The sequence below is a fragment of the Brassica napus genome, chromosome C1 (assembly GCF_020379485.1).
Source record: "Brassica napus cultivar Da-Ae chromosome C1, Da-Ae, whole genome shotgun sequence".
NCBI lineage: Eukaryota > Viridiplantae > Streptophyta > Magnoliopsida > Brassicales > Brassicaceae > Brassica > Brassica napus.
The window spans coordinates 49,570,594-49,591,741 of record NC_063444.1 but is presented as its reverse complement, the minus strand read 5'-3'; the positions used below and the strand labels follow the sequence as shown (position 1 = coordinate 49,591,741).

General features: G+C 33.7%; 2 protein-coding genes, 1 long non-coding RNA gene and 1 pseudogene across 4 annotated transcripts; 1 reads left to right on the top strand and 3 right to left on the bottom strand.

The window, feature by feature from the left end:
- Window positions 1-2,193: 2,193 nt before the first annotated feature.
- LOC125580413 lies at window positions 2,194-2,943 on the top strand. Its single transcript, XR_007318142.1, has 2 exons — window positions 2,194-2,752; window positions 2,833-2,943. It is a non-coding gene; the product is annotated as an uncharacterized LOC125580413 (long non-coding RNA).
- Window positions 2,944-4,760: 1,817 nt separating this feature from the next.
- Window positions 4,761-7,921, bottom strand: LOC125575672 (annotated as a pseudogene).
- Window positions 7,922-8,158: 237 nt separating this feature from the next.
- LOC106427928 (serine/threonine-protein kinase AtPK1/AtPK6) lies at window positions 8,159-10,658 on the bottom strand. The gene is made up of 6 exons (XM_013868648.3): window positions 10,516-10,658; window positions 9,407-10,250; window positions 9,244-9,326; window positions 8,874-9,168; window positions 8,683-8,787; window positions 8,159-8,598 (listed from the first exon to the last, which is right to left on the bottom strand). The coding sequence occupies exons 2-6, from the start codon at window positions 10,007-10,009 to the stop codon at window positions 8,302-8,304; spliced, it is 1,383 nt and encodes a 460-aa protein (XP_013724102.2). The 5' UTR covers window positions 10,010-10,250; window positions 10,516-10,658; the 3' UTR covers window positions 8,159-8,301.
- A 7,315-nt stretch (window positions 10,659-17,973) lies between these two features.
- On the bottom strand, window positions 17,974-20,998 carry LOC106427927 (probable serine/threonine-protein kinase PBL1). Of its 2 annotated transcripts, none has more exons than XM_048744818.1 (4): window positions 20,820-20,998; window positions 19,644-20,360; window positions 19,308-19,517; window positions 17,974-18,862 (listed from the first exon to the last, which is right to left on the bottom strand). In XM_048744818.1, exons 2-4 carry the CDS (start codon window positions 20,244-20,246, stop codon window positions 18,194-18,196), a joined length of 1,482 nt encoding a protein of 493 aa, XP_048600775.1. In that variant the 5' UTR covers window positions 20,247-20,360; window positions 20,820-20,998; the 3' UTR covers window positions 17,974-18,193. The 2 variants fall into 2 exon arrangements, with proteins under 2 accessions (XP_048600775.1, XP_048600774.1); XM_048744817.1 differs by having other exon boundaries at window positions 19,308-19,565; window positions 20,820-20,997.
- Window positions 20,999-21,148: the final 150 nt, after the last annotated feature.

The following is a 21,148-nucleotide window of genomic DNA, read 5'->3' as shown; positions in this document are numbered from 1 at the left end:
ATATCTAAATTATTCAAAATTTTGGTATTTGAAAAACTGAAACCTAATCCGATCTGAACCGAAGTATTTTGGGTATCTAAAATAGATTTACATACTTATATATATTAATCATTTTTAGATTTAATATATATAAAAACATCCAGAATTTATATATGATACTTTTAAGTTTGTTTAAATACTTGAAAATACATACAAATAATCAAACGTAAATATCTAAAATAGTTAAAATATACTCAAAACTCTAAAAATACATAAATAATTATTAATTCTCTATCCAAATATTTAAATTAACCAATTTATATGTAAAGTTAGGTACTCTGACATATGTTATTCAAATTGATATGTAATATATTCTATTGTTTATATTTTTTAAAAAAATTAAAGCATATAATAAAAAAATTAAAATAATTTAAATTGGTTATCAAATCCGAACCGAATTCTCAAAGATCTGAATCGAACACGAAATCCCAAACATACCCGAAAACGAACCCGAACGTCCACCCCTAATCACCATTATTTATCATATATGTGTCATTGTAGGTTACAAAAATATGTGTTATCATATAATTAATCATATTTTATACGTACCATCCAATAAGTAATCTTATAATTAATAATATTTTATATGTACAATCATATAAATAATCACATATATTATATTTTTAAATTCAATGTGAAATATAAAAATCATAATTTAAGTTGATGTTTGAAATTGAGCTTTGTGTTGTATTTTTCTTATATATATTGAAAACATTTTTATAATGGTTATTGGAAAATATGTTAGCAAAAATTGATTTTTGTATATATGTATATTTTTGAATGAATTTTTCTATAAATCAATTTTAAATTATTATTTTAATTTGAATATGTATATCAAGTAACATAAGCTCATTTCTTTTCAATATAATATAATGAACTTCCAATTTTTTTAATAGCATAAGCCCATTACTTTTTTTTTCTAGCTTACTGCTATCCATGTTTTCAAACAACATTATATTTTTTTTACTACTATCCATGTTTCCAAACAAATACTACATGTACTTCTACTTTAATAAGATAGATTAGGTAATAACTTCCGCCTTGTGCGGGATGTGATTATTAGTTTTGTTATTTTTTAATAAGGAAACATTAAATTTGTTTAATCTGAATATCAATTCGGTTTTATGTTGTTTTTTTTTTGTTTTTAATCTCCAAAAATATAGCTATAATTCTAAATCAATATTTATTTTGGTTTGTTCGGTTCAAATTGTTGATGTTTTTTGGGTGATAACCAAAAAATATTATTATTTATTTAGTTTCAGGTTATATGAATTTTAGATCGTCCTGACGTCGAACCAATGATTTCATATTATAGTTTCAAAAATATAATAATTAAAGAAAAAGAAAATAAAATTATTAAGACAAATCATTTCATTACAATTTGATCAATAGTGAAAGAAACATTAAAAAAGAATATTCTAACTTCCAAAAGAATTAGATACTTCAGCTATGGTGAATATTTAGTTATATAGGTGTTCATGTCAATGTTCACATGTATGTGTATGTAAAGTATATAAAAGTGGTTGGTAAATATATAAAAATATTGTTAATCAATATTAAATAACATTTTTATTCAAAATAACACATGAAAGATAAAATTCTTAAAATAAAATTAATTAAAAATAAAACAAACCTAAACATTAGTGAATTTTATTTCATATAAAGAAAATAATTGTATCCGTAAATAGGGGTGGGCACGGATCGAATATCCTGGTATTTGGAGGTATTAGTGTCGATTCGATTCGTAGCCACCCGAATATTCGGTGTCTCGGATATCCAAAAAGTTTTAGAATTTTCATGGATATCCGATATAATCCGTAAATAAAATAAAAATTTTAAAAATAAATGAAAATATAAAATAATATTAAAAATAATAATATTTCATTAAAAATCAATTATTATTTTACTTTTTAAATTCTAATACCTAATATAATAAGTTTAATACATAAAAATATTGCTAAAATTATGTAAACTATAATAAATATATAACTTATATATATAATTATTTATATATATGTATATATATGCATATAACGGAACGATATACATTCCTAAAAATATTAGTATTTTTGATTTGCTTTGTTTTTTTACAAATATTGCATTTTAGTATTTGATTTGCTTCGTAGCATTATGGATCCCCGTATTTTTCGGTTCGAATCAAAACGGATAAAGAATCGAATTAAAAATTTACGAATATTTTTCTAGCTTATCCGTAAATAATACAAATAATATATGTATAACTGGACTTTCGATTCATTATCCGTTTTGATTTGAATCAAAAAACTCGATATTGTGAGTTTTATTGGAACCTTACATGTGACTTTTATATTTAAAAACAAAACGTAAATTACATAGTGTGAACATATTTATGTAGAGTTTGACTGAAAATCTCTCTACACGTGACACGTCAACGTTCTCATTCTCAAATCATTGTGAAGCTGCCACGTGTATATTATAGTGTGAACGTTTTTATTACAATGTTTCTTTTTAATATATATGGGATATATATTTTTTTGGTTCTTCTAATTAATTGCTTAAACAATAAAAGGAAGGAGGGCAGAAGTGTATTTACAGAGAAAGGAGGAGGACATTTTGGTCTGACCGAGTCAATAGAGAGAGGGATTCGTCTCCAGTCAATGACTCCTAATTTGGTATATTCCTCGTAACGGCGTCGTTTCGTTCTTCATTCACCCTAAAAAAACCAGAAAATTTGGTAAAATTTAATCTCTCTCTCTCTCTCTCAATTCTCTGTCAAGACTCAAAACTCTTAACCTTTTTTTGTATGCGTTTAAGCCTCTGATCGTATCTGATCCCCAAAGGTTTGCTGCAAGGACAATAAAAGAAGAGAATCGATCCTCTGTTTTCTGGTAATTGAGCATTCAAATGGGAAGCTGCGTCTCTAAGGTATTCTATTACATTAACCAAACGAAACCAAAACCCTTGTTCTGTTATTGTCTTTTTTGTCGCATCAATATTTTTTTGTTTATGAGATGATATGAAATAAAAATAAGACCCTTTTGGTTTCATGCAAACATAGAACAAAGGATGATACGATCCATAACGTTGATTTTTCTGGTGGCAATGTTCATCTCATAACAACGAAAGAAAGCTGGGACGAGAAATTAGCTGAAGCTGGTCGTGATGGCAAAATCGTAATTTACCCCTCTATTCTCAATCCTTATGAAGTATCCTTTGTGTTTCTATATCTCAATTTTATCAAATGAACAGGTGATTGCAAACTTCAGTGCGACATGGTGTGGTCCATTTAAGATGTTGGCACCGTTTTACGTCGAGCTCTCTGAGAAACATCCTTCTGTTGTATTCCTTCTTGTTGATGTTGATGAACTCTGCGTAAGTCCCACCATATCTATTCTTCTTCACATGATCTTCAACTAATAAATCTCAAATGTTTTGTTTTTATTTTTGTGCAGGATTTTAGCTCATCATGGGACATAAAGGCAACACCAACCTTCTTCTTTCTAAAGAATGGTCAACAAATAGGCAAACTTGTCGGAGCTAACAAGCCTGAGCTACAGAAGAAGGTTACTTCCATCATTGATTCTCTACCTCAAAGTCCACAACAGCGTTGAACGCACCCTTTTTCTGTTCCTTGTGTGGCAAGTATCAACAACTCTTTTCTTAATTACGATCAATTGATGTAAATTGCCAAACGTATAAAGTCATTAAAAACGTTGTGTGATAGCTCATCCTTTTTCTATAATAGTTTATCTTTTTTTTGTCGCATCCTTGATTCATGTGTGGTTTTTTAAAAATGGATCTACTAGACCTATTCCTAGAAAGTCATGTTACATTGAATATCTAATCTTATCATTTAAATTTTGGGCTTACCATAAATTTTTATTGGGCTATCAATAATTGGATTTAAACAATAGATGATCCATTAGATTTAATTTATAGATAGTATAAATTAAATAGATATAATTTAATGTTGTATTACTATATCTCTATATGTTAAATATTTAAATATTTGTCGATGTTAACTTTTAAAATTATAAATATTTTTTTTTTAAATAACAAAAATCATATTATCTAATAATGATTAATCTTTACTACCTTAAACCAATGAAAACAAATTTTAAACTATATAGTTTATTTTAAAAATTAAGCAAAAACTAAATGTTTAATTATTTACTCGATAATATAAATCTATGAAGCGAAAAGTTTAATTTTTTAAAAACTTTTTAAATTTGTGAAATGTAACAATATCTTTGAATATGACAATAAAACAATATTTTACTAATCTTTATATATATAGTTACGATTTTAATAATGAAATAATAATCCGAAAATATATATATAGAAAAAGATACAAATACATGTGAAAGTTTTAAACAATTTATTCAATGAAAAATATATACAGTAAACTTATTATATTTTAAAAATTGATAGACACATTTATATTATAATATATATATATCAATTTAGAATTGAAAACAAAATATTTATATAAAAATAAATGAAAACATAAATCCGCGCGAGATCTGGTATATATTGAATCGTCTCTATCTACATCGCTATGTACAAGTTTGGTCCGCAAGCAAAGTCTTCATCATATTATATACGTTTCTTGCTTTCGTTTACAAGGGTTAAAGGTCAATGATAGTTGCTCTGGTTCCAATAATATAAAAAATCGTCCTCAATCAAAAAAATTCCTTCACTCTTCTAACAAGATCCAAACAAATCAAATATTCTTGGTCAAACGTAGATCAATATTAATTTCATATACATATGTTTCATACACTTACATGTATTCTAACATGATATGAAGAATCTTAGAAACACAACATCAGATTATGTATATTTATAATCATCAATAAACCCATCTAATAGCATTTGGTTCCTCTACAAAAGTCTATGTGGCTTGGCTGAGGATTGAACGAGGCGGCCTGACGTAAGCGAAGTTGGTAAAAGGGCTTAGGATCCGACCTTGGACTGTTTGCTGGAGAGTCCAACACAGACATATCAGTCCAACACTTGTCAAAATTCGCTATGCATTGCCTTCCTGATACCTCCGGCTTAAAACTTGGCTTCACTTCTCTAGCTTCCAGCTTCTTCCAGTTTATTCCCTTAAACCATTTGTGCTCTTTTATCTCCCCTGCTCCGCTCGGTCCACTTCCAAGTCTCCTCTCTGGCTCTTTTTGTAGAAGCTATACATTCAACACAAAGTCATGATCATATTTGGTCAGCTACAATGCTTCAAAGTACATGAAGATAAATAGATGAATAAAACATTGGTCTTGGTCTCCAAAATTTTTGGAAATATTTTATATAAGCAAAAAATCTAATATAAAAAAAAATTATAAAAGTTCTTAATAAATGTTTATAGTCTTGTAGATGATTGTACTTACCCCTTTTAACAAAGCATGAGCTTCGGTAGACAGAAACTGTGGAAGTTTGATCTTGTCCTTGACTATTTTCTGCTGTATCTTTCCTTTGCTCCCCATAAACGGTGGCTGAAGAACACAAAACAAAAAAATGGCATCACACACAACACATATAAGTTATGAACTAAACAAAGACCAAGACTACATTAGGCTTTTGTCTTACCTTTCCAGTGAGCATCTCATAGAGAAGAATCCCAACGCTCCACCAATCAGCAGCTTTATCATGTCCTTTTCCTCTAACGATTTCAGGTGCCATATACTCAGTAGTCCCACACATTGAGTTTGATCTTTTGTTCTCTTCAAACTCCTTAGCCAAACCAAAGTCAGTCAACATCACATGGCCATCTGTGTCCATGAGTATGTTTTCAGGCTTGAGATCTCTATGCATTATTCCATTCTTATGGAGATGAGAAACCGCAGAGACTATCTCTGCAGTGTAGACACGAGCCAAGTCCTCTCTGCCAAAGAAAAATAAAACTAGTCAAGCCTTGAAGAATTACAGTGAAACTCCAAAAAAATAGCAATGAAGCCAAACCTGAAAAGCCCTTGGTGATAGAGCTGGAAGAAGAGATGGCCTCCGTTTATAAAGTCTAGCACAAGATACAGCCTGTACTTAGTCTGCATACAAAAAAGAGTATGTATTAATTATATAGAAGGTAAAGCCACTACGTACGATGCAAGGTGTTAGAAGTGATGATTAGTACCTGGAAAGAGTATTTAAGTTGAACAATGAAGGGATGATCAATCTTGGTTAGGATGTCACGCTCAGCTTTCATGTACTCAGCATGGTTCTTCTCCATAATCTTATCTTTTCTCATGACCTTCATGGCGAATATCTCGGACGTGTCCTTCTTCCTCACCTGGAACACTTTCCCAAACGCACCTTGCCCCACAACCTTCAAAATATCAAAGTCTTCAATGCCTACTTCACCTGAAACCTCTGCTTCGTCTCCTTCTGGAGCTTTCTCACTGTCCAAGTCAAGCGAGGTGAGCTTGAAACAAGGACTACAGATGGAAGAAGGGCCAACAAAAGAGTGGGAGCGAGTGTGGACAACAGCAGGCTCGTCGAAAACAACATCACTTGATGACTCTTCAGGGAGTGGACCAAAGACATCAGAGAAGTCAAGCTCAACGTTAACTTTCAGTGGAGGGGTGATTGTTAAACACATGTGTTTCTGTAAAGGCTTCACGTTCTTGCAGGCAACAGGACACTCAGAGCAACCCATATTTTCTAATCCACAGAGAAAAGACGTTCACCAGCTTTGGTTAGGGTCTCGTGCCAATGGAGTTAACGAGACTGAGAGTAAACAAACCAATATCAAGGAGGAGAAGGTCTTCTTGTTTCCCTATTTGAAGGAAACAGTGTGTGTTGTTGATGCACAAGTGTCCAATTGCCATAAAAGTGGTGTAGAAGCTCTGCAGTTGATGAATTTTATTACAAGTTTTAGAGATAAAAGACAAAATCTTGAAGTACTGATAGGATTTTGACAAAACTTATCAAGAGAATAACAAATGGAAAGATTCCTTTTTAATTTACCAAAAAGATAAGATTAAGGAAACTTGGCACCGACGGAATATCATTACATGATCCTCTCACTCAAAATAAATTATTTAAAAGAAAGCCCTAATCTAATCTAATCTAATTTAATTTAATCACCTGGAGACGTGATCGAAGTAAATTCTAGCTAGAAGAAAAAATAATTTCAAACAACAACAAAAATCAATATGATTCAGATAGAGTCACAAGTTAGGGAAAAAACACATGAAAATACCAAACAAATCCAGTTTTGGAGAAAAACATCTGACCTAAAACGTAAAAGGTTTCGTGTCGTAGAAACAACGCATGAACTTGAATATTTCATATCCAGAAACCAAAAAGGAATATAAACTCTGCGGGAGAAAAGTCAAAGAGATAGAGAAGAATATTACCAGAGAGAGAAGAAGAAGAAGCCTGAGGAAGGAGGAGGAACAGTGAATTTAAAAGGAATAATAATTAGGTTATGCCCCCAAACCTTCTAGGAAAAGGTTTCAGGTGGCTCCTTTGTTATTTCCTTTTTACTACAGAACAAGCAAACTTGCGAAGCATCGTGGATCAAGGGGTTAGTATACGTGTTCTACCTTCATTGGGCGAAAGTTTACAATTGTTAAACGCGGCGGAGGTTTTTTTGAATATTTAATTATTTATTAACATCAATTATTTGTCTATTTTCCATAAATCCAACTCAAGTGGAATGTATTTTGGAAAATAGTTTATTTTTCTTTATTTAAATCACATGTCGTTCAAGCAAAATGGTAGTACTGATCATAAACCCCTTAATATATTTCAAAGCATATACAATCATATCACAAACACATTGTGGATTATATGCACAAAACACTAAACCACAAGATTAAGCTGTTGAGACTTTTACCACTTGTAAAGCTAAAGCTTCTACATACTTGTAAGGCTTCTACAGTCAATATTTAGCCAATCAGGCTTTGATGACCTTTGTTTGTTCTAAAGCCTTTAATGTCATTTTTATTATACATTTCCTCTTGTTACGTTCAAGTTTTACAAAAGCCAGCACTTTAGTGGCTTTAGACTTTTTTTTAGTTACAGTCAACTTGTAAAAGCCTAAAGTTTTATAAGCAAAATGTTTTTAAAAGCCACAGTCACAACAGATGTAAACAATCGCAGCCTAAGTCGTTATTCAACAATTATTCAATGATTTTTGAAAACCATATCAAACATTATGCTAGAAAGTTTAACAATTTTGTTTAGAAAAAGTATTTGGAGAGACGTACAATTTTCTTAAATATGGATCAAGCAGCTCATTTCTTAAAACAAGTTTTAATATATAAAAGAGACATTAGGTTCTCACATATGCTGAAGGAATGATGGAGGAGGTCTCACGTATGTGAAGTTGGTAAAAGGGTTGGCCTTAGGATCCGAGCTTGGACTGTTTGCTGGTGAGTCCAACACAGACATTTCAGTCCAGCACTTGTCAAAATTCGCTATGCACTGTCTTCCCGATATCTCCGGCTTAAAACTAGGCTTCACCTCTCTTGCCTCCAGCTTCTTCCAGTTCATTCCCTTGAACCATTTGTGCTCTTTTATCTCCCCTGCTCCGCTTGGTCCACTTCCAAGTCTCCTCTCTGGCTCTTTTTGTAGCAGCTATATACATTCAATACAAGAGGTTAGGATCAGATTTGGTCAGATACAATGCTTTATAGTTACTATGAAGATGATGATACTTACCCCTTTCAGCAAGGAATGAGCCTCACTAGACAGAAACTGCGGAAGCTTGATCTTGTCCTTCACAATTTTCTGCTCTATCTTCCCTCTGCTCCCCATAAACGGTGGCTGTTAAAGAACAACAAAAAATGGCATCAAACAACACATTCAAATCACTTAAGCATAATACCAGGCATGAGTGAGTCTTCTTTTACCTTTCCTGTGAGCATCTCATAGAGAAGAATCCCAACGCTCCACCAATCAGCAGCCTTATCATGACCTTTTCCTCTAACGATTTCAGGTGCCATATACTCAGTAGTCCCGCACATGGAGTTCGATCTTGTGTTCTCTTCAAACTCCTTTGCTAAACCAAAATCAGTTAGCATCACGTGGCCATCTACGTCCATGAGAATGTTTTCAGGTTTGAGATCCCTATGCATTATCCCCTTCTCGTGGAGATGAGAAACTGCAGAGATGATCTCTGCAGTGTACACACGAGCCAAGTCCTCTCTGTGATAAAAAAAACAAACATAGAATTAGTCAAGTAAAACTCGAAAGATAGTTAAAATAGCAATGAAGCCGAACCTAAAGAGCCTTTGATGATAGAGCTGGAAGAAGAGATGACCTCCGTTTATAAAGTCTAGCACAAGGTAGAGCCTGTACTTAGTCTGCAAAAGAGAATGTATACACTCTTGAGTTAATCATATAGAAGGTTAAAGCCACTAGGATGCAAAGTGATGATTAGTACCTGAAAAGAGTATTTAAGTTGAACAATGAAGGGATGATCAATCTTGGTTAAAATATCTCGCTCAGCTTTCATGTACTCAGCATGGTTCTTCTCCATAATCTTATCTTTCCTCATGACCTTCATTGCAAATATCTCAGATGTCTCCTTCTTCCTCACCTGATACACTTTCCCAAACGCACCTTTCCCTACAACCTTCATAACCTCAAAATCATCAAGTCCAACCACACCAGGGACCTTCACCACCAAATCTTTCTCCGCAGATCCATCACTGTCAGTCTCGTCAGTACCAGAGAATTCATATTTCAACGATTCAGCTTCAACACACTCCACCAAGTCAACAGAGTCATCAGTCTCTAGTATGGTGAGCTTGCTGAGCTTGAAAGAATGGCTCCCGATCGAAGAAGGTCCAACCAAAGAGTGGGACCGAGTGTGAATAACAGCAGGCTCGTCGGAGACAACATCTCCAGCCTCTTCAGGGAGAGGGCCAAACACATCAGAGAAATCAAGCTCAACGTCATCTTTCAATAAAGAAACCGAAGGGCTGAGGGACAAATACTGCTGTTTGTGGGTTTTGTTTGGGACAGGAAGGTGAGAGGAGACCATAGCTTACAACCGATACAGAATCACAGAGAAAGCTTCCACCAGTTTCACCAGTTCACTGGTGAGATGTCGTGTACCGAAGGGGGTTAATGCGGAGAAAACTGACTAAACCGACAGCGGATCTGGAGAATAGTGGCGATAGGCAAACCAATAACGAGTTGAAGAAGCTCTAGTTGTTTCCCGTTGTTAAGGAAACATTCGATGCTGCAGAAGTGCGCAAATGCCATGAAGGTTTTTATATGCTCTGCAAAAAATACATCAAAAGTTCACAACTTCAAATTCAAAGATCAATTTAACTTTATAACAATATATGATTTGAGATTAAGAAACGTATAAGCAAGTTCAACGATCAATTAACCCCAATGCCTGATTACAAACGATTCTAGAACCCTAAATTTCCCCAGGAGAAAAAGTAATTCAATTTCAATAAAATCAGATCTAGTGAAAGCAAATTGAGATCTAACAGAGATCTAAATTCAGCGAGTGAAAGTGTAAGAGAGAGGATTTACCAGAGAGGATGGTTGAGGAAAGAGACGACAATGGGAATGAAGACGAGGTGAGGATTTAATAGAGGGAGACGAGTCGTATAGATCCAGGGAGAGAACACGTGGTCCTATCTTATTGGGCGAATGTTGACCAAGTAGTTAATTCTGCGGCGGAGGATTTTTCGGCTTCTTCACGTTTGTATGGACGGACGTCAAAGAAATCAATTAAATTATATTTTTTTTGTCTTTTTTTTTTCCTCAAAAAGTACTTGGATATGCTTTGAATATTCTCACATTTAAATTTAAATTAACTGTTTGAATATTCTACCATTTTTGATCGTTTTTTCTAAATTCATACATGTAGCTAATATTATTATTATTTATATTTTGCATGTAGAAAAAGCATGGCATGAGTTTAAAATTATTTTTGGCATTTAGGTTTTATTTTATTTTCTAATAATTATGACTATTTTTATGGTCAGTTTTTTTTTTTAAGTTTTCTAATAATTAGGAACTATCGCTTCTTAGTTTTGTGTGTTTGAATTTATTTAATGTCTTTTTAAATTAATGGAGAATACATTATTTTAACGCTAGCTCCTATTTTGTAATATTTAAATTATAAATAGATTAGCTTAAATATTTTATTTAATAAAATTTTAAATGTACATTTTATATATTAGTTCTTGTTCAGAGCTTACAACACGTTCACATCTCACAGCTCTCCACTCCTGCTTCAACTGCTTTCAGCTCCTCCTCCCTTCTCCGCTTTGCCAATCACGCATTTGTGGTTGTGGGCTGATTTTAACTATGCCCATAATAAGACATAATACGACTATTCGAAAGTATTATTCTGGTGTTCATATTTGTTTATTTTTTAAAAGAGCATCTATCCGCGATTTTGATTTTTGATCCAATTCATTAGGTGTAGACCCAGTTCACGTCTGGTTTTAGTATCCACCAATATTTCTTCAGTCTGATTCTCGGTTATGCAAAAAAAATAAAACTAAGTTGTATTGTTATTTTAAACCATTTTTGGCTGATTTGGTCCAAATGAATGACAAACCCACTAATAAATTATATGGACATGTATTTTGTTAATTTTCATTAATGGGCCGTGGAGAGATAAATAAAGCTTGGTGGGATATGTAAGTCATCTTATTATTGATGTCTTGTTTACAACATAATAGATAGATCGATTATTGATTGGAGATTTGCTGTCTTGTTAAGAACTCAATAGATAAATAGATCAATGTGTTTTCATGTGAGATTTCTCTATTAATAAGAAGAAAATAGATTGTTCTATTGCATGTGTATGTATCTTATTGTTTCTCCTCTTTACAAGTCAAATGGAGGAGGAAAGAAATTTTCATGGTTCTAGTTCGATGTGTTCTAATTGGTGTGAGATTTGGAATATAAAATTATTTTCATGGTTATTATCTAGCAAATCTACTCAAGATGACGAAAAAGGTACAAGAGCATCATCCATAATCGATCATTTTTAATGAAATTGCTTGTATTTGATTGTATATTTTTTGTGTCTTTTTCATGAGACTGCAGATTGATAGGATTTAGTTTACTAAACAAAGTCATGCTTGTTGAAAGTAAATGTTTTGGGGTTATTTAGATCTTCGTGAACCTCTTTTCTATTATGTTTGAATTTGGTCAGAGATTTGGGAATATTTGATTATTGCTTTGTATGCTTCCTAGTATAATTTTCAGTATTGATAACTCCTTTGGTGATCCCAAAAATGTCTTAGAAACTTAATGAAGTAGTTGCCAAGATTATGATTGTGCACAAAAGTAGAACACAAAGTGATAGATAACTTGTCTCTGATTAGTTCACTAAAAATGATTGGGAAACTAGAATCTTCAGTCCAGTTTGGGGAATTTAGCTGGTTAGATTTAAGAACGCGTGTTTCTTTTGTATCAACAAAAAACTATATATAACACAACACTTCAAATCTTTTCTTTTTATGTGAATGAAGTGATTTTTATCACATACAACACCGCAAACTCCATCTTTTCATGTCAAGATTCAAAATTAACTAAAACATCTTTTTATATTTGGAATCCATAATACAAATCAACACCGATAAAAAAAAACAAAGAGTGTTTAAAAACCATAAAGAAGTATGAAATTAGCTATTTGCATATTACAGTAAAAATTATGTTCTACAATAGCAAGAGGGTAAAGATAAATGACGATTGCATCTTTGACAATCAGTTTTCTATGCTATAAATAATAGGTTAGTCAATAGCTTTGGATTTTATATAAATTTGTAAGATTCAAGCAATATATCAAATGTACTGATACTAAACCAGTTACAGCTTTCTCTTCTTAGAGAGAGAAATCTTTCACTTCTTAGACAGATAAATCTCTCTTTTCTTACCGAGAGAAATCTTTCAATCAATTTCCTTCTTCACACACTATATATCTTTCAGAAGGATTGATAGTATTTTTGTTCATTTGTGTAAGATATTCGATCAATAAGATCGATTCTCGTTTCCGTTTGCGGATTTTGAGAGCTTTTGGTGTGATTATTCAAACAAAGTCTGAACTTAATCTTCATGTCTTTGTTTTCTCCACTTTGGTTTGAAATAAATAAATGATCTTTGTTTTTTTTCTTCTATTTGCTTATCTAATACTTTACTTCATTTAACCCTAGAAATTTGTGTTCTCTTTGCTAGTCATGCTTTGTCTCTTTATCAAATCAGGAATCAATCTTCACCTTCTGTATAAAGTGAAGTCTCCTTAATGATAATGAGCAAAGGTTTTGGATGAAGCAGTGAGAGGTAGTGCAGAAATAGATAAGTCGGAGTCTTCTTTGAAGGCGTTCTGGCAAAACTTTGTATATGTCTCCGTTGAAGTTTCTTATATGATTTCACTTCTAGAGAGTTGGTCAAGATTTTTTTTGGATTAGCGTCAATAAATGGATGAAAAAACAACCAACGCGGAGAAACCGGTGGTTCTTGTTCCGACATACAGCCGGCAGTGGCATCGATTCTCTCACCCCGATTCTAGAAAACTGAAGGCCATGTTATCCAACATGTGTCTTACATGTAAATCTTTGTCATCAATGGTTGGGTTTCTATTGGACTTCGTTTGGGCTTCATAGTTTGTATTAGGAATGAGTTTGATCTCGCTTGTAAATTGGCCCTTGGGCCTTTATGCTCCGGTAAAAAGTAAGGTTGACAAAAAAAAAATATCAAGTGTACTGTGTACTATGACACGGGGCAAATCAAAGTAAAATTATGTTAAAATATGGAGAGAGGACATGCAGGAGTAAGGTAGAGCTTTTTATATTTTTTCCTTCGTTCTTTTCTTTTATGATAGGATTATGACGGTGGAATCTTTCACCGTAGAGATGGACACAACACTTGTGCACCTCGTTTTTTTTCTCTGTGCAAGTCCAAAAGAAGATATTCCTTCCATTAATGGTGACACGTTAAGTCTGAAAATGATGGTTCCCTATTATTTTGCAGGTTATTTCTCCGATTCTTCATTAATCCATCATGACGGGTTTTTGGTTATTCGTTCGATTCGTTTCGTATGTATTCATAGTATTCTAATTGTGTGTTATTGCAATTAGATATTTGTTTGGGTTTTGTACTGTGTACATCCCCTAAACTATATTTGCGAAGTGATTTTGTCATATGTCACAATCAATTTCACAAAACAAATATGACATGACTACTGAAATTGATGACATGACTTCCGTAAAAATATGACAGGGATAATTTCATTTAATGTTAATTTATATTTTTGGCAAACTTATTAGAATATGGTAACAATTCATATATTACATTTAATATTGATATTTTTTTCATATATTACATTTAATATTGATATTTTTTTTGGTAAACTTTTTTTTAAATATGGTAATAGCTCATACATCATCTATAAAATAAATATATTCATATATAACATTTCAAATTTCGAAATATTATTATTTTTGTATAATTATCCAATTTGTATTACTAAAGTTTTCAAAAATTCCAACAATTTTTTAAAATTTTAAATATCTAATCGTAAGATCATTAGTTTTTTATATACCTACAAATTTTATAAATATTGTTTAGGCTAATTTTTTGATAATTATACAATTTTATATTATTTTTATTAGTTTTATACAAATTGATTTAATATATATCAAATATATATTAAATATTAGTAAGAAAATAGTAAAATCTATAATATTTAATAAAATTTATTTTTAAATATAAGTTAGAATAAAAAAAAATTATTGCACATGGTGCAGGAAAACACCTAGTTTTATAAAAAAAAAACTGTATTGTGCACATTTTTACAAAATAGATTTGATTGCTTATCAGCAATACAAAAAGCGAAAACTGGTGAACACCATAGTTCGATATTATTAAGCAGAGGCACAAAACCCAGTCTTAATATGTTAAAACATGATTTTTTGCATTTACTTGTAGAAAAGTAATATGAGTATTAAATTAGTTTAGCTGGCTAACAAATATATGTTTCAGGTGTATGATATTGCTTAGCCTTCTAATATGTTTGATAGTAGCTCCAGGTACATTGCTTAACCGTCTAATACGTTTGATAGTAGCTCCAACAATTTTCTCTAGCCAAATAACATAAATTCAGTTACATAATAATTTTCTTAACTGTAAAAGATATGTAAATAGAACTTACAAATTAGAAATTTGCTGACAAAATCAATTATAATGTATCAAATTCATTCTAACCATAGTGAGAAATTGAGATTTCTAATGGATTGAGAAAACTTTAATTTTTGAACACCATAGTTTGATATTATTAAACACAGATGAGAGTACAAAACCCAGTTTTAATATATTTGATATTTTTTTTCCAAAAAAAATATGTTTAAACATGATTTTTTGCATTTATATGTAGAAAAGTAATATGAGTATTAAATTAGTTTAGCCGGCTAAATATATGTTTCAGGTGTATTACATTGCTCAGCCTCCTAATATGTTTGATAGTAGCTCCATGTGATACATTTCTTAACCGTCAAATATGTTTGATAGTAGCTCCAACCATTTTCTCTAGCCGTATAACATAAATTCAGTTACATAATAATTTTCTTAGCTGTAAAAGATATGGAAATAGAAATTACAAAATAGATTTTCCGACTAAATAAATTAATCTTCCACTAATATTTTGTCAAACTAGTAAATTTTCTTGATTCAAATCCAAAGAAATAACTTTATAATGTATTAAATTCATTCTAACCATAGTGAGGAATTGAGATTTCTAATGAATTGAGAAAACTTCAATTTTTTACCACCATTTTTATCCATAATATGTTAATAAAATTTTGTTAGCCAAATAACAACATTAAGGATCCCATCAAATAAATTATGTAACCGTCTGTGTTATGTTTGTGTTGTTATGATGTACCAGAAAATTATTGTAACTACGTAACACACTTGACATTGTGATTTCCTTATTTTTAAATTATTGGTTGGGATTAGGAGTTGATTTATATTGTTGTAGCAATAAATTTTAAAACTATATCCTTTCCAGCTAAATAAAAAAATTTTACTAACAAAATTTTAAAGTAACTTTTCTACGGTTACACTCCAACCAAAATATCTGAAACCAAAATATCTGATATCCGTCGATTTCATCTGGGCTTGGCATATCCACAAAGAATTCCCTGGATTGTGAATCAACTTCTACTCAGACAACTGAGAACACATCTTCTGATGAACCAAACGACAAGCCATGCCATGCCATCACCATCTCCCTCTTTTAAACCATAAATATGGAATACGGAAAGGAAAACACCCTGAACTGCAGTTTCTTCTCAGGTTATTGTCACTTCATTGATACACACATCAAAAAAAAGGAAAAACACTCACAAAGATCTAAGTCATAAATGAAACTTCCTGATTCAAGACAAAATAATGACAAAAGATGTTCCCAACGAGATATGAGATTACCCCGACTAATTTTTCAGAATGGAAACAATGACTGAGGTGATGACAATAAACCTTCCCGAAGAGAGAACCATTACTTGTCGTAGCGTTTTTTTCTCTCAATCAACTTCATAACTTCATCTTCCAACTTATTTTTCTCCTATGTAACTTAATTAATAAGTTTCGACAGTACCAGGGTTGAGTCGTAACTGCTCCACATACATTGTGTCCAAAATAAGAACAAATTGCTCTTCGCCTTGAAATCTTTTTTTTTTTTCACTATTTGATTTTTATTTAAAGAACCAAACCCAAAAAATCAAGGTCCAAGACACCAACATAGGAAACCCTAAACAAAAACTCAAACCAAAGGAAATCCAAACCCAAAGCCCAACAACAGGCAACCCAAAAAAGAAACGACACCTAATGTCCACAACGTGTTTATCTCCAACAACGGAGTAACCAGGTGTCGCCCATGCCTCCATCGCTTTCACCGCCTCGAGGATCAATGCCGGTGCGCAGCCGATGATACACCGGAATCCTTCATCTCCCACCGGAGTCATCTCGGAAACACGAAACTCCACTATCTTTCCCGACTTCAATCTCCTTCACCGAACCAAACAAAGCAATAAAACCACCGGAATCCACCGGGAATTCAACCACAACCACCGAGAAAGCCACCTCCAACGACTGTATTGGAAGATAAAGGCTTCATCAGCTAAGAACATACCCTGAGCTTTGGAGAGCATCAATCGATTAGAACCGAGATCTCGTCCAAACTCATACTTTGCTTCATAATAAAACCCAACTTTAATCAAGATCAATCCTCCAAACGAATTCGGACTTTCTGTCCGAAGAGGAAATCAATCGAAGGTGAGAAAGAGAGAACGAGACTAGCGGAGCTTAGGGAGCCGTGATAAACCCAGGAGAAAGCCATCAACACCGCCAAAACCCAAGCTGGATGCTTCCGTCTAGAAGATCGCGGAGCATCAGAGTCTAAGCCAGCTACACCGCGGAGGAGATCACCGTGTACCGGAGTCAATATTACAAACCAAAAGGAAGGGGGAAGAAGGGAACCACCACGACTCAGACTTTCTCTCTCAAGGATTCTTAAGAGAGAAAGGAGAGAGTCTACCATTTCCTTCATTTTTACCTCCTACGAATATGTTACATGCCTATAATGCGATGAAAAGTATCAGTTTTTCGCCTTGAAATCTATATCCCAAGAATGATGCTTTTAGAAGTAAAAATGAAATAAAAATTTATTAGAAAAAATAAAATCCAGAAAATGTTGAATTGGAGAGAGATATAATCTAAATAATTTGAATCATGAGTCAAACTGGATACATATTTAAGACAATATCAGACAAATTGCCCTTGTTTTGGGCATAATTTTACACAATGATAGAAGAGAGATGGAGAGAGAATGAAGAATATCAAATTTTGAGTTTAGACATGTATATGCTCAATTACTATTCCAGACAAAAATTTTTTTTGCCAGTGATACAAATCTTAGTAAGAGATATATGGTATAGATTATGTAGACATTAGATCAATAGGGGCATTATGGTATAATCGAAAAATCAAGTAGTGCTTACTGCTTAGTAGTGGTTTTGTGTACTTGCCTAAATATGAGATAAATCTTGTGTAGAGAGTGCAAATATTCAAAAACAAATAGGAAGAAAGAGAGAATATGAACAAATCAAAACCCTTCAAGACTAGTTCTCCTACCACTGCCCGAAGACAATCTCCGTACCTCCTCCCTACTCATCTCCAACGACGAACACACTCTTCACGGAAACACCGCCGGGAACACCAACCCCCGTCCCCTTGTAGGCGAAACTGACGGTCGTCCTGCTGGTGGCGACGGCGAAAAACTAGACCTAGGCGGCGCTACACCCGGCGTCCAAACAATAGTGTTGAGACTGCTCGATCTTCCCATATGTTTCCTCACCGCAACAGGTGCAGGCCCCCGTAAGGGGAACCTACACGAGTACTTCATGTCCTGTATAACCCTGAGCTGGTCAACAATATTTCTCATCGTTGGTCGCTCTGATGGCTCCACTTGCAAACACCTCTGCGCTATGTCCGCTATGCTCCTGGCCGCTTTCGCTGGAAACCGACCTTTGAGCTGAGGATCCATTATAAGAGAGAGCCTGCAGTCGTCTGATACAAAAGCTTTGCTCCATTTCACTAAGTTCCTTTCTTCTTTAGGGTATGAACCGTCCATGTTTTTCCGACCGGTTAACATCTCAAGCAGAACTACCCCGTAGCTCCACACGTTGCTCTTCGGTGTCAAAACCCCTCTCTCTAGTGTCTCTACTGAGAGGTTAGCTAGTGCTGAACTGTTAGAGGTTTCTGTCTCGGGAGGAGTGTTGCCTACGCAACCGTATCCAGATAGCTTGGCGCTGAAGTCTTTATCTACTTGGATGTTAGCAGTTGAAAATTCGTTGTACATCGCCTGTTCACCAAGAAGACAAAAGGGCTCAGTCACAAGCATGGTTCTAAAAATCGGTTTAGCAAATTCATGTTAACCAAAACAATTTTCCGATTTATACGACTCAAATCGGTTTAAATCATTCTAAATATGTTTAAATCGATCTAAATTAGTCTAAATCTGTTAAATCAAGTAATCATGTTAGTAAAAATTCACAAAACTTGTCTAATTTTGTTTGTTTTATATATATCTAATTTTAATAATTCATCAAAACAATTTTAGAATTAAACCCAAAAACAAAAATAACTTATATAAATGTAAAATATATCTAAAATAAATCAATGATTTGTTAAGGCCTACACCCCGAATTATCCGACTAGTCACTAATACCGCCTAGTGATTTCCTGAACATAGGTCACAAGTAACTAATAGTTTTGACAATGTTGTTTGTGTTTTGTTGTGGGTGTACCTGAAAGGGTCCTTCTTCGTGTAAGAAGGTTAGACCTTGAGCTGCACATAGAGCAATCTTCATTCTAGTGTTCCAATCAAGCGGAGGACCATCTGATCTCCCATGTAGCAACCTGTCCAAGCTTCCAAGAGCAAGCCTCTCATACACCAACATTCTCGTGTCGGATCCTTCACGTGCGTGATAGCCTAACAGTTTACAAAGATTCTGGTGCTGCAGCGACGCCAATGTGTTCAATTCATTAGTAAACTCTCTAATACGCTGCACAATAGTAACGAATATTAAGAACACAAACAAACACATCATATGAGAAAACATAACAACGTATGTTTTATTTACCTGAGTTATCACGTTAAGTCTCACAACGGTTGCTTCGACCTTCTTTAAGCTCGAAGTCGAAGCAGCCTCGTCACCAAAGGAAGCCATGTACATAACAGATGAAAGACCTTCGGAGACACATCTGTCTGTAGCAAAGGCGCTACAAGCGGACACAACTTCATCGTACGAGAAGCCTCTAACAGACACACTAGGCGGCAAAGGCAACGGTCCGGAGACAGCAGACGCCGCGGATAACCTCCCGCTGCTTCCGTTAAACGATTTAAAACTCCCCCAGTTCTTCAACGAGGAGCCAGTCCTCGGAGACGGTAGCGGAAGTGGCTGGGGGCTAGTTTCTTGCTCCTCGTGGCTAAGCAAATCCCTCTCAGCTACACCGTGAATGCTCGAAGGAGCAGACATCACTCTCGTCCTGCTGCTCATCTCGACATTACTGGTCTTCGCTCTAGTTCTGAAACTCGGAGGAGCGGATTGTAGATTACGGCTTGGAACCTTGGGTGTTGGCTCTGGTAAAGCAATTGGTCTGCTGCTTTCTTCAAGATCTAACCGTTTCATAGAGACAGAGCCACGTTTCTTCTTCCCTTTCAAAGGGAAACACCCTAAAACCATCTTTACTGATCCTCTAAACTCGGTTTGGGTTCTAGTGACAAGACAGAGACTCTTCTATATACATAACGCTTGAACCTTTGAATGTATAACTGAAGCCTAGACTCACAATTTCACCTGAAAATGATTCAAAAAAACACAAAGTTTTTTTTTAGCAACAGAGACAAAAGATTTTTTTTTTTTTTTACAAAACCAGATCCGTTTATGCATGTTTTAGATCAATTGTCTTAATAAAAAACAATGAGCTGGAAAAAAACAAAAAACTGGATTATATCTCCTCAGATACAGATCTACATAAACTCTAACTGTGTCAGTGGAACAGCTAAAGATGTAATAAATATCTAAGACACGCGTTTAAAATGATGACATCCACTAGATTAATACGACAACAGACTCAGGAAACTACATAAACGAAAGTTCGCATTATCATTGGATATTTTAATTTCTAGATTTAAAATTTTCACTGAAACAAATCACAATCTGTTCATGAGAAAGTTCGTTATCCGATCGCAGAAAAAAAAAAAGAAGATAAAAGGAACGTCAGATTCGATCTAGATGAGGGAGATTTGTTCAAACCTGGAAGGAACAAGAACTGAAGAAAATTCTCAGGGAGACGAAAGTCTGAAACTGCAGCAAGAGAGGAAGAGAGAGGAGCGAAAATGAAATCGGAAATTTCTGAGAAGGAAAGGAAACTCGGGTTTGTTTAGGAAAGTGAGAGAGAGAGATGTGGGACCCAAAAGAGGGCAATGGTCAAAGTTCAAACCAAAGCAGATGATGTCCTAAATAATATTATTTTAATTTTAATTCAATTCCTCATCCCTACAACTCTGTTTGGAATTTTATCACTTTACTTTCATATTATTCCTCTTTCACCCCCTTTACTTTTTGTTTTCTTCTTTCTAAAC

Bases quoted from the DNA above. Each gene is read 5' to 3' on its own strand.
- LOC106427928 (XM_013868648.3), bottom strand. From the start codon at position 10,009: ATGGTCTCCTCTCACCTTCCTGTCCCAAACAAAACCCACAAACAGCAG. The intron at 9,327-9,406 runs GTACTAATCATC...TCTCTTTTGCAG, and splicing joins AACTTAAATACTCTTTTCAG to ACTAAGTACAGGCTCTACCT. The intron at 8,599-8,682 runs GTAAGTATCATC...GAATGTATATAG, and splicing joins CTCATTCCTTGCTGAAAGGG to CTGCTACAAAAAGAGCCAGA.
- LOC106427927 (XM_048744817.1), bottom strand. From the start codon at position 20,246: ATGGTTTTAGGGTGTTTCCCTTTGAAAGGGAAGAAGAAACGTGGCTCT. The intron at 19,566-19,643 runs GTAAATAAAACA...ACTATTGTGCAG, and splicing joins GACTTAACGTGATAACTCAG to CGTATTAGAGAGTTTACTAA. The intron at 18,863-19,307 runs GTACACCCACAA...CTTGGTGAACAG, and splicing joins ACGAAGAAGGACCCTTTCAG to GCGATGTACAACGAATTTTC.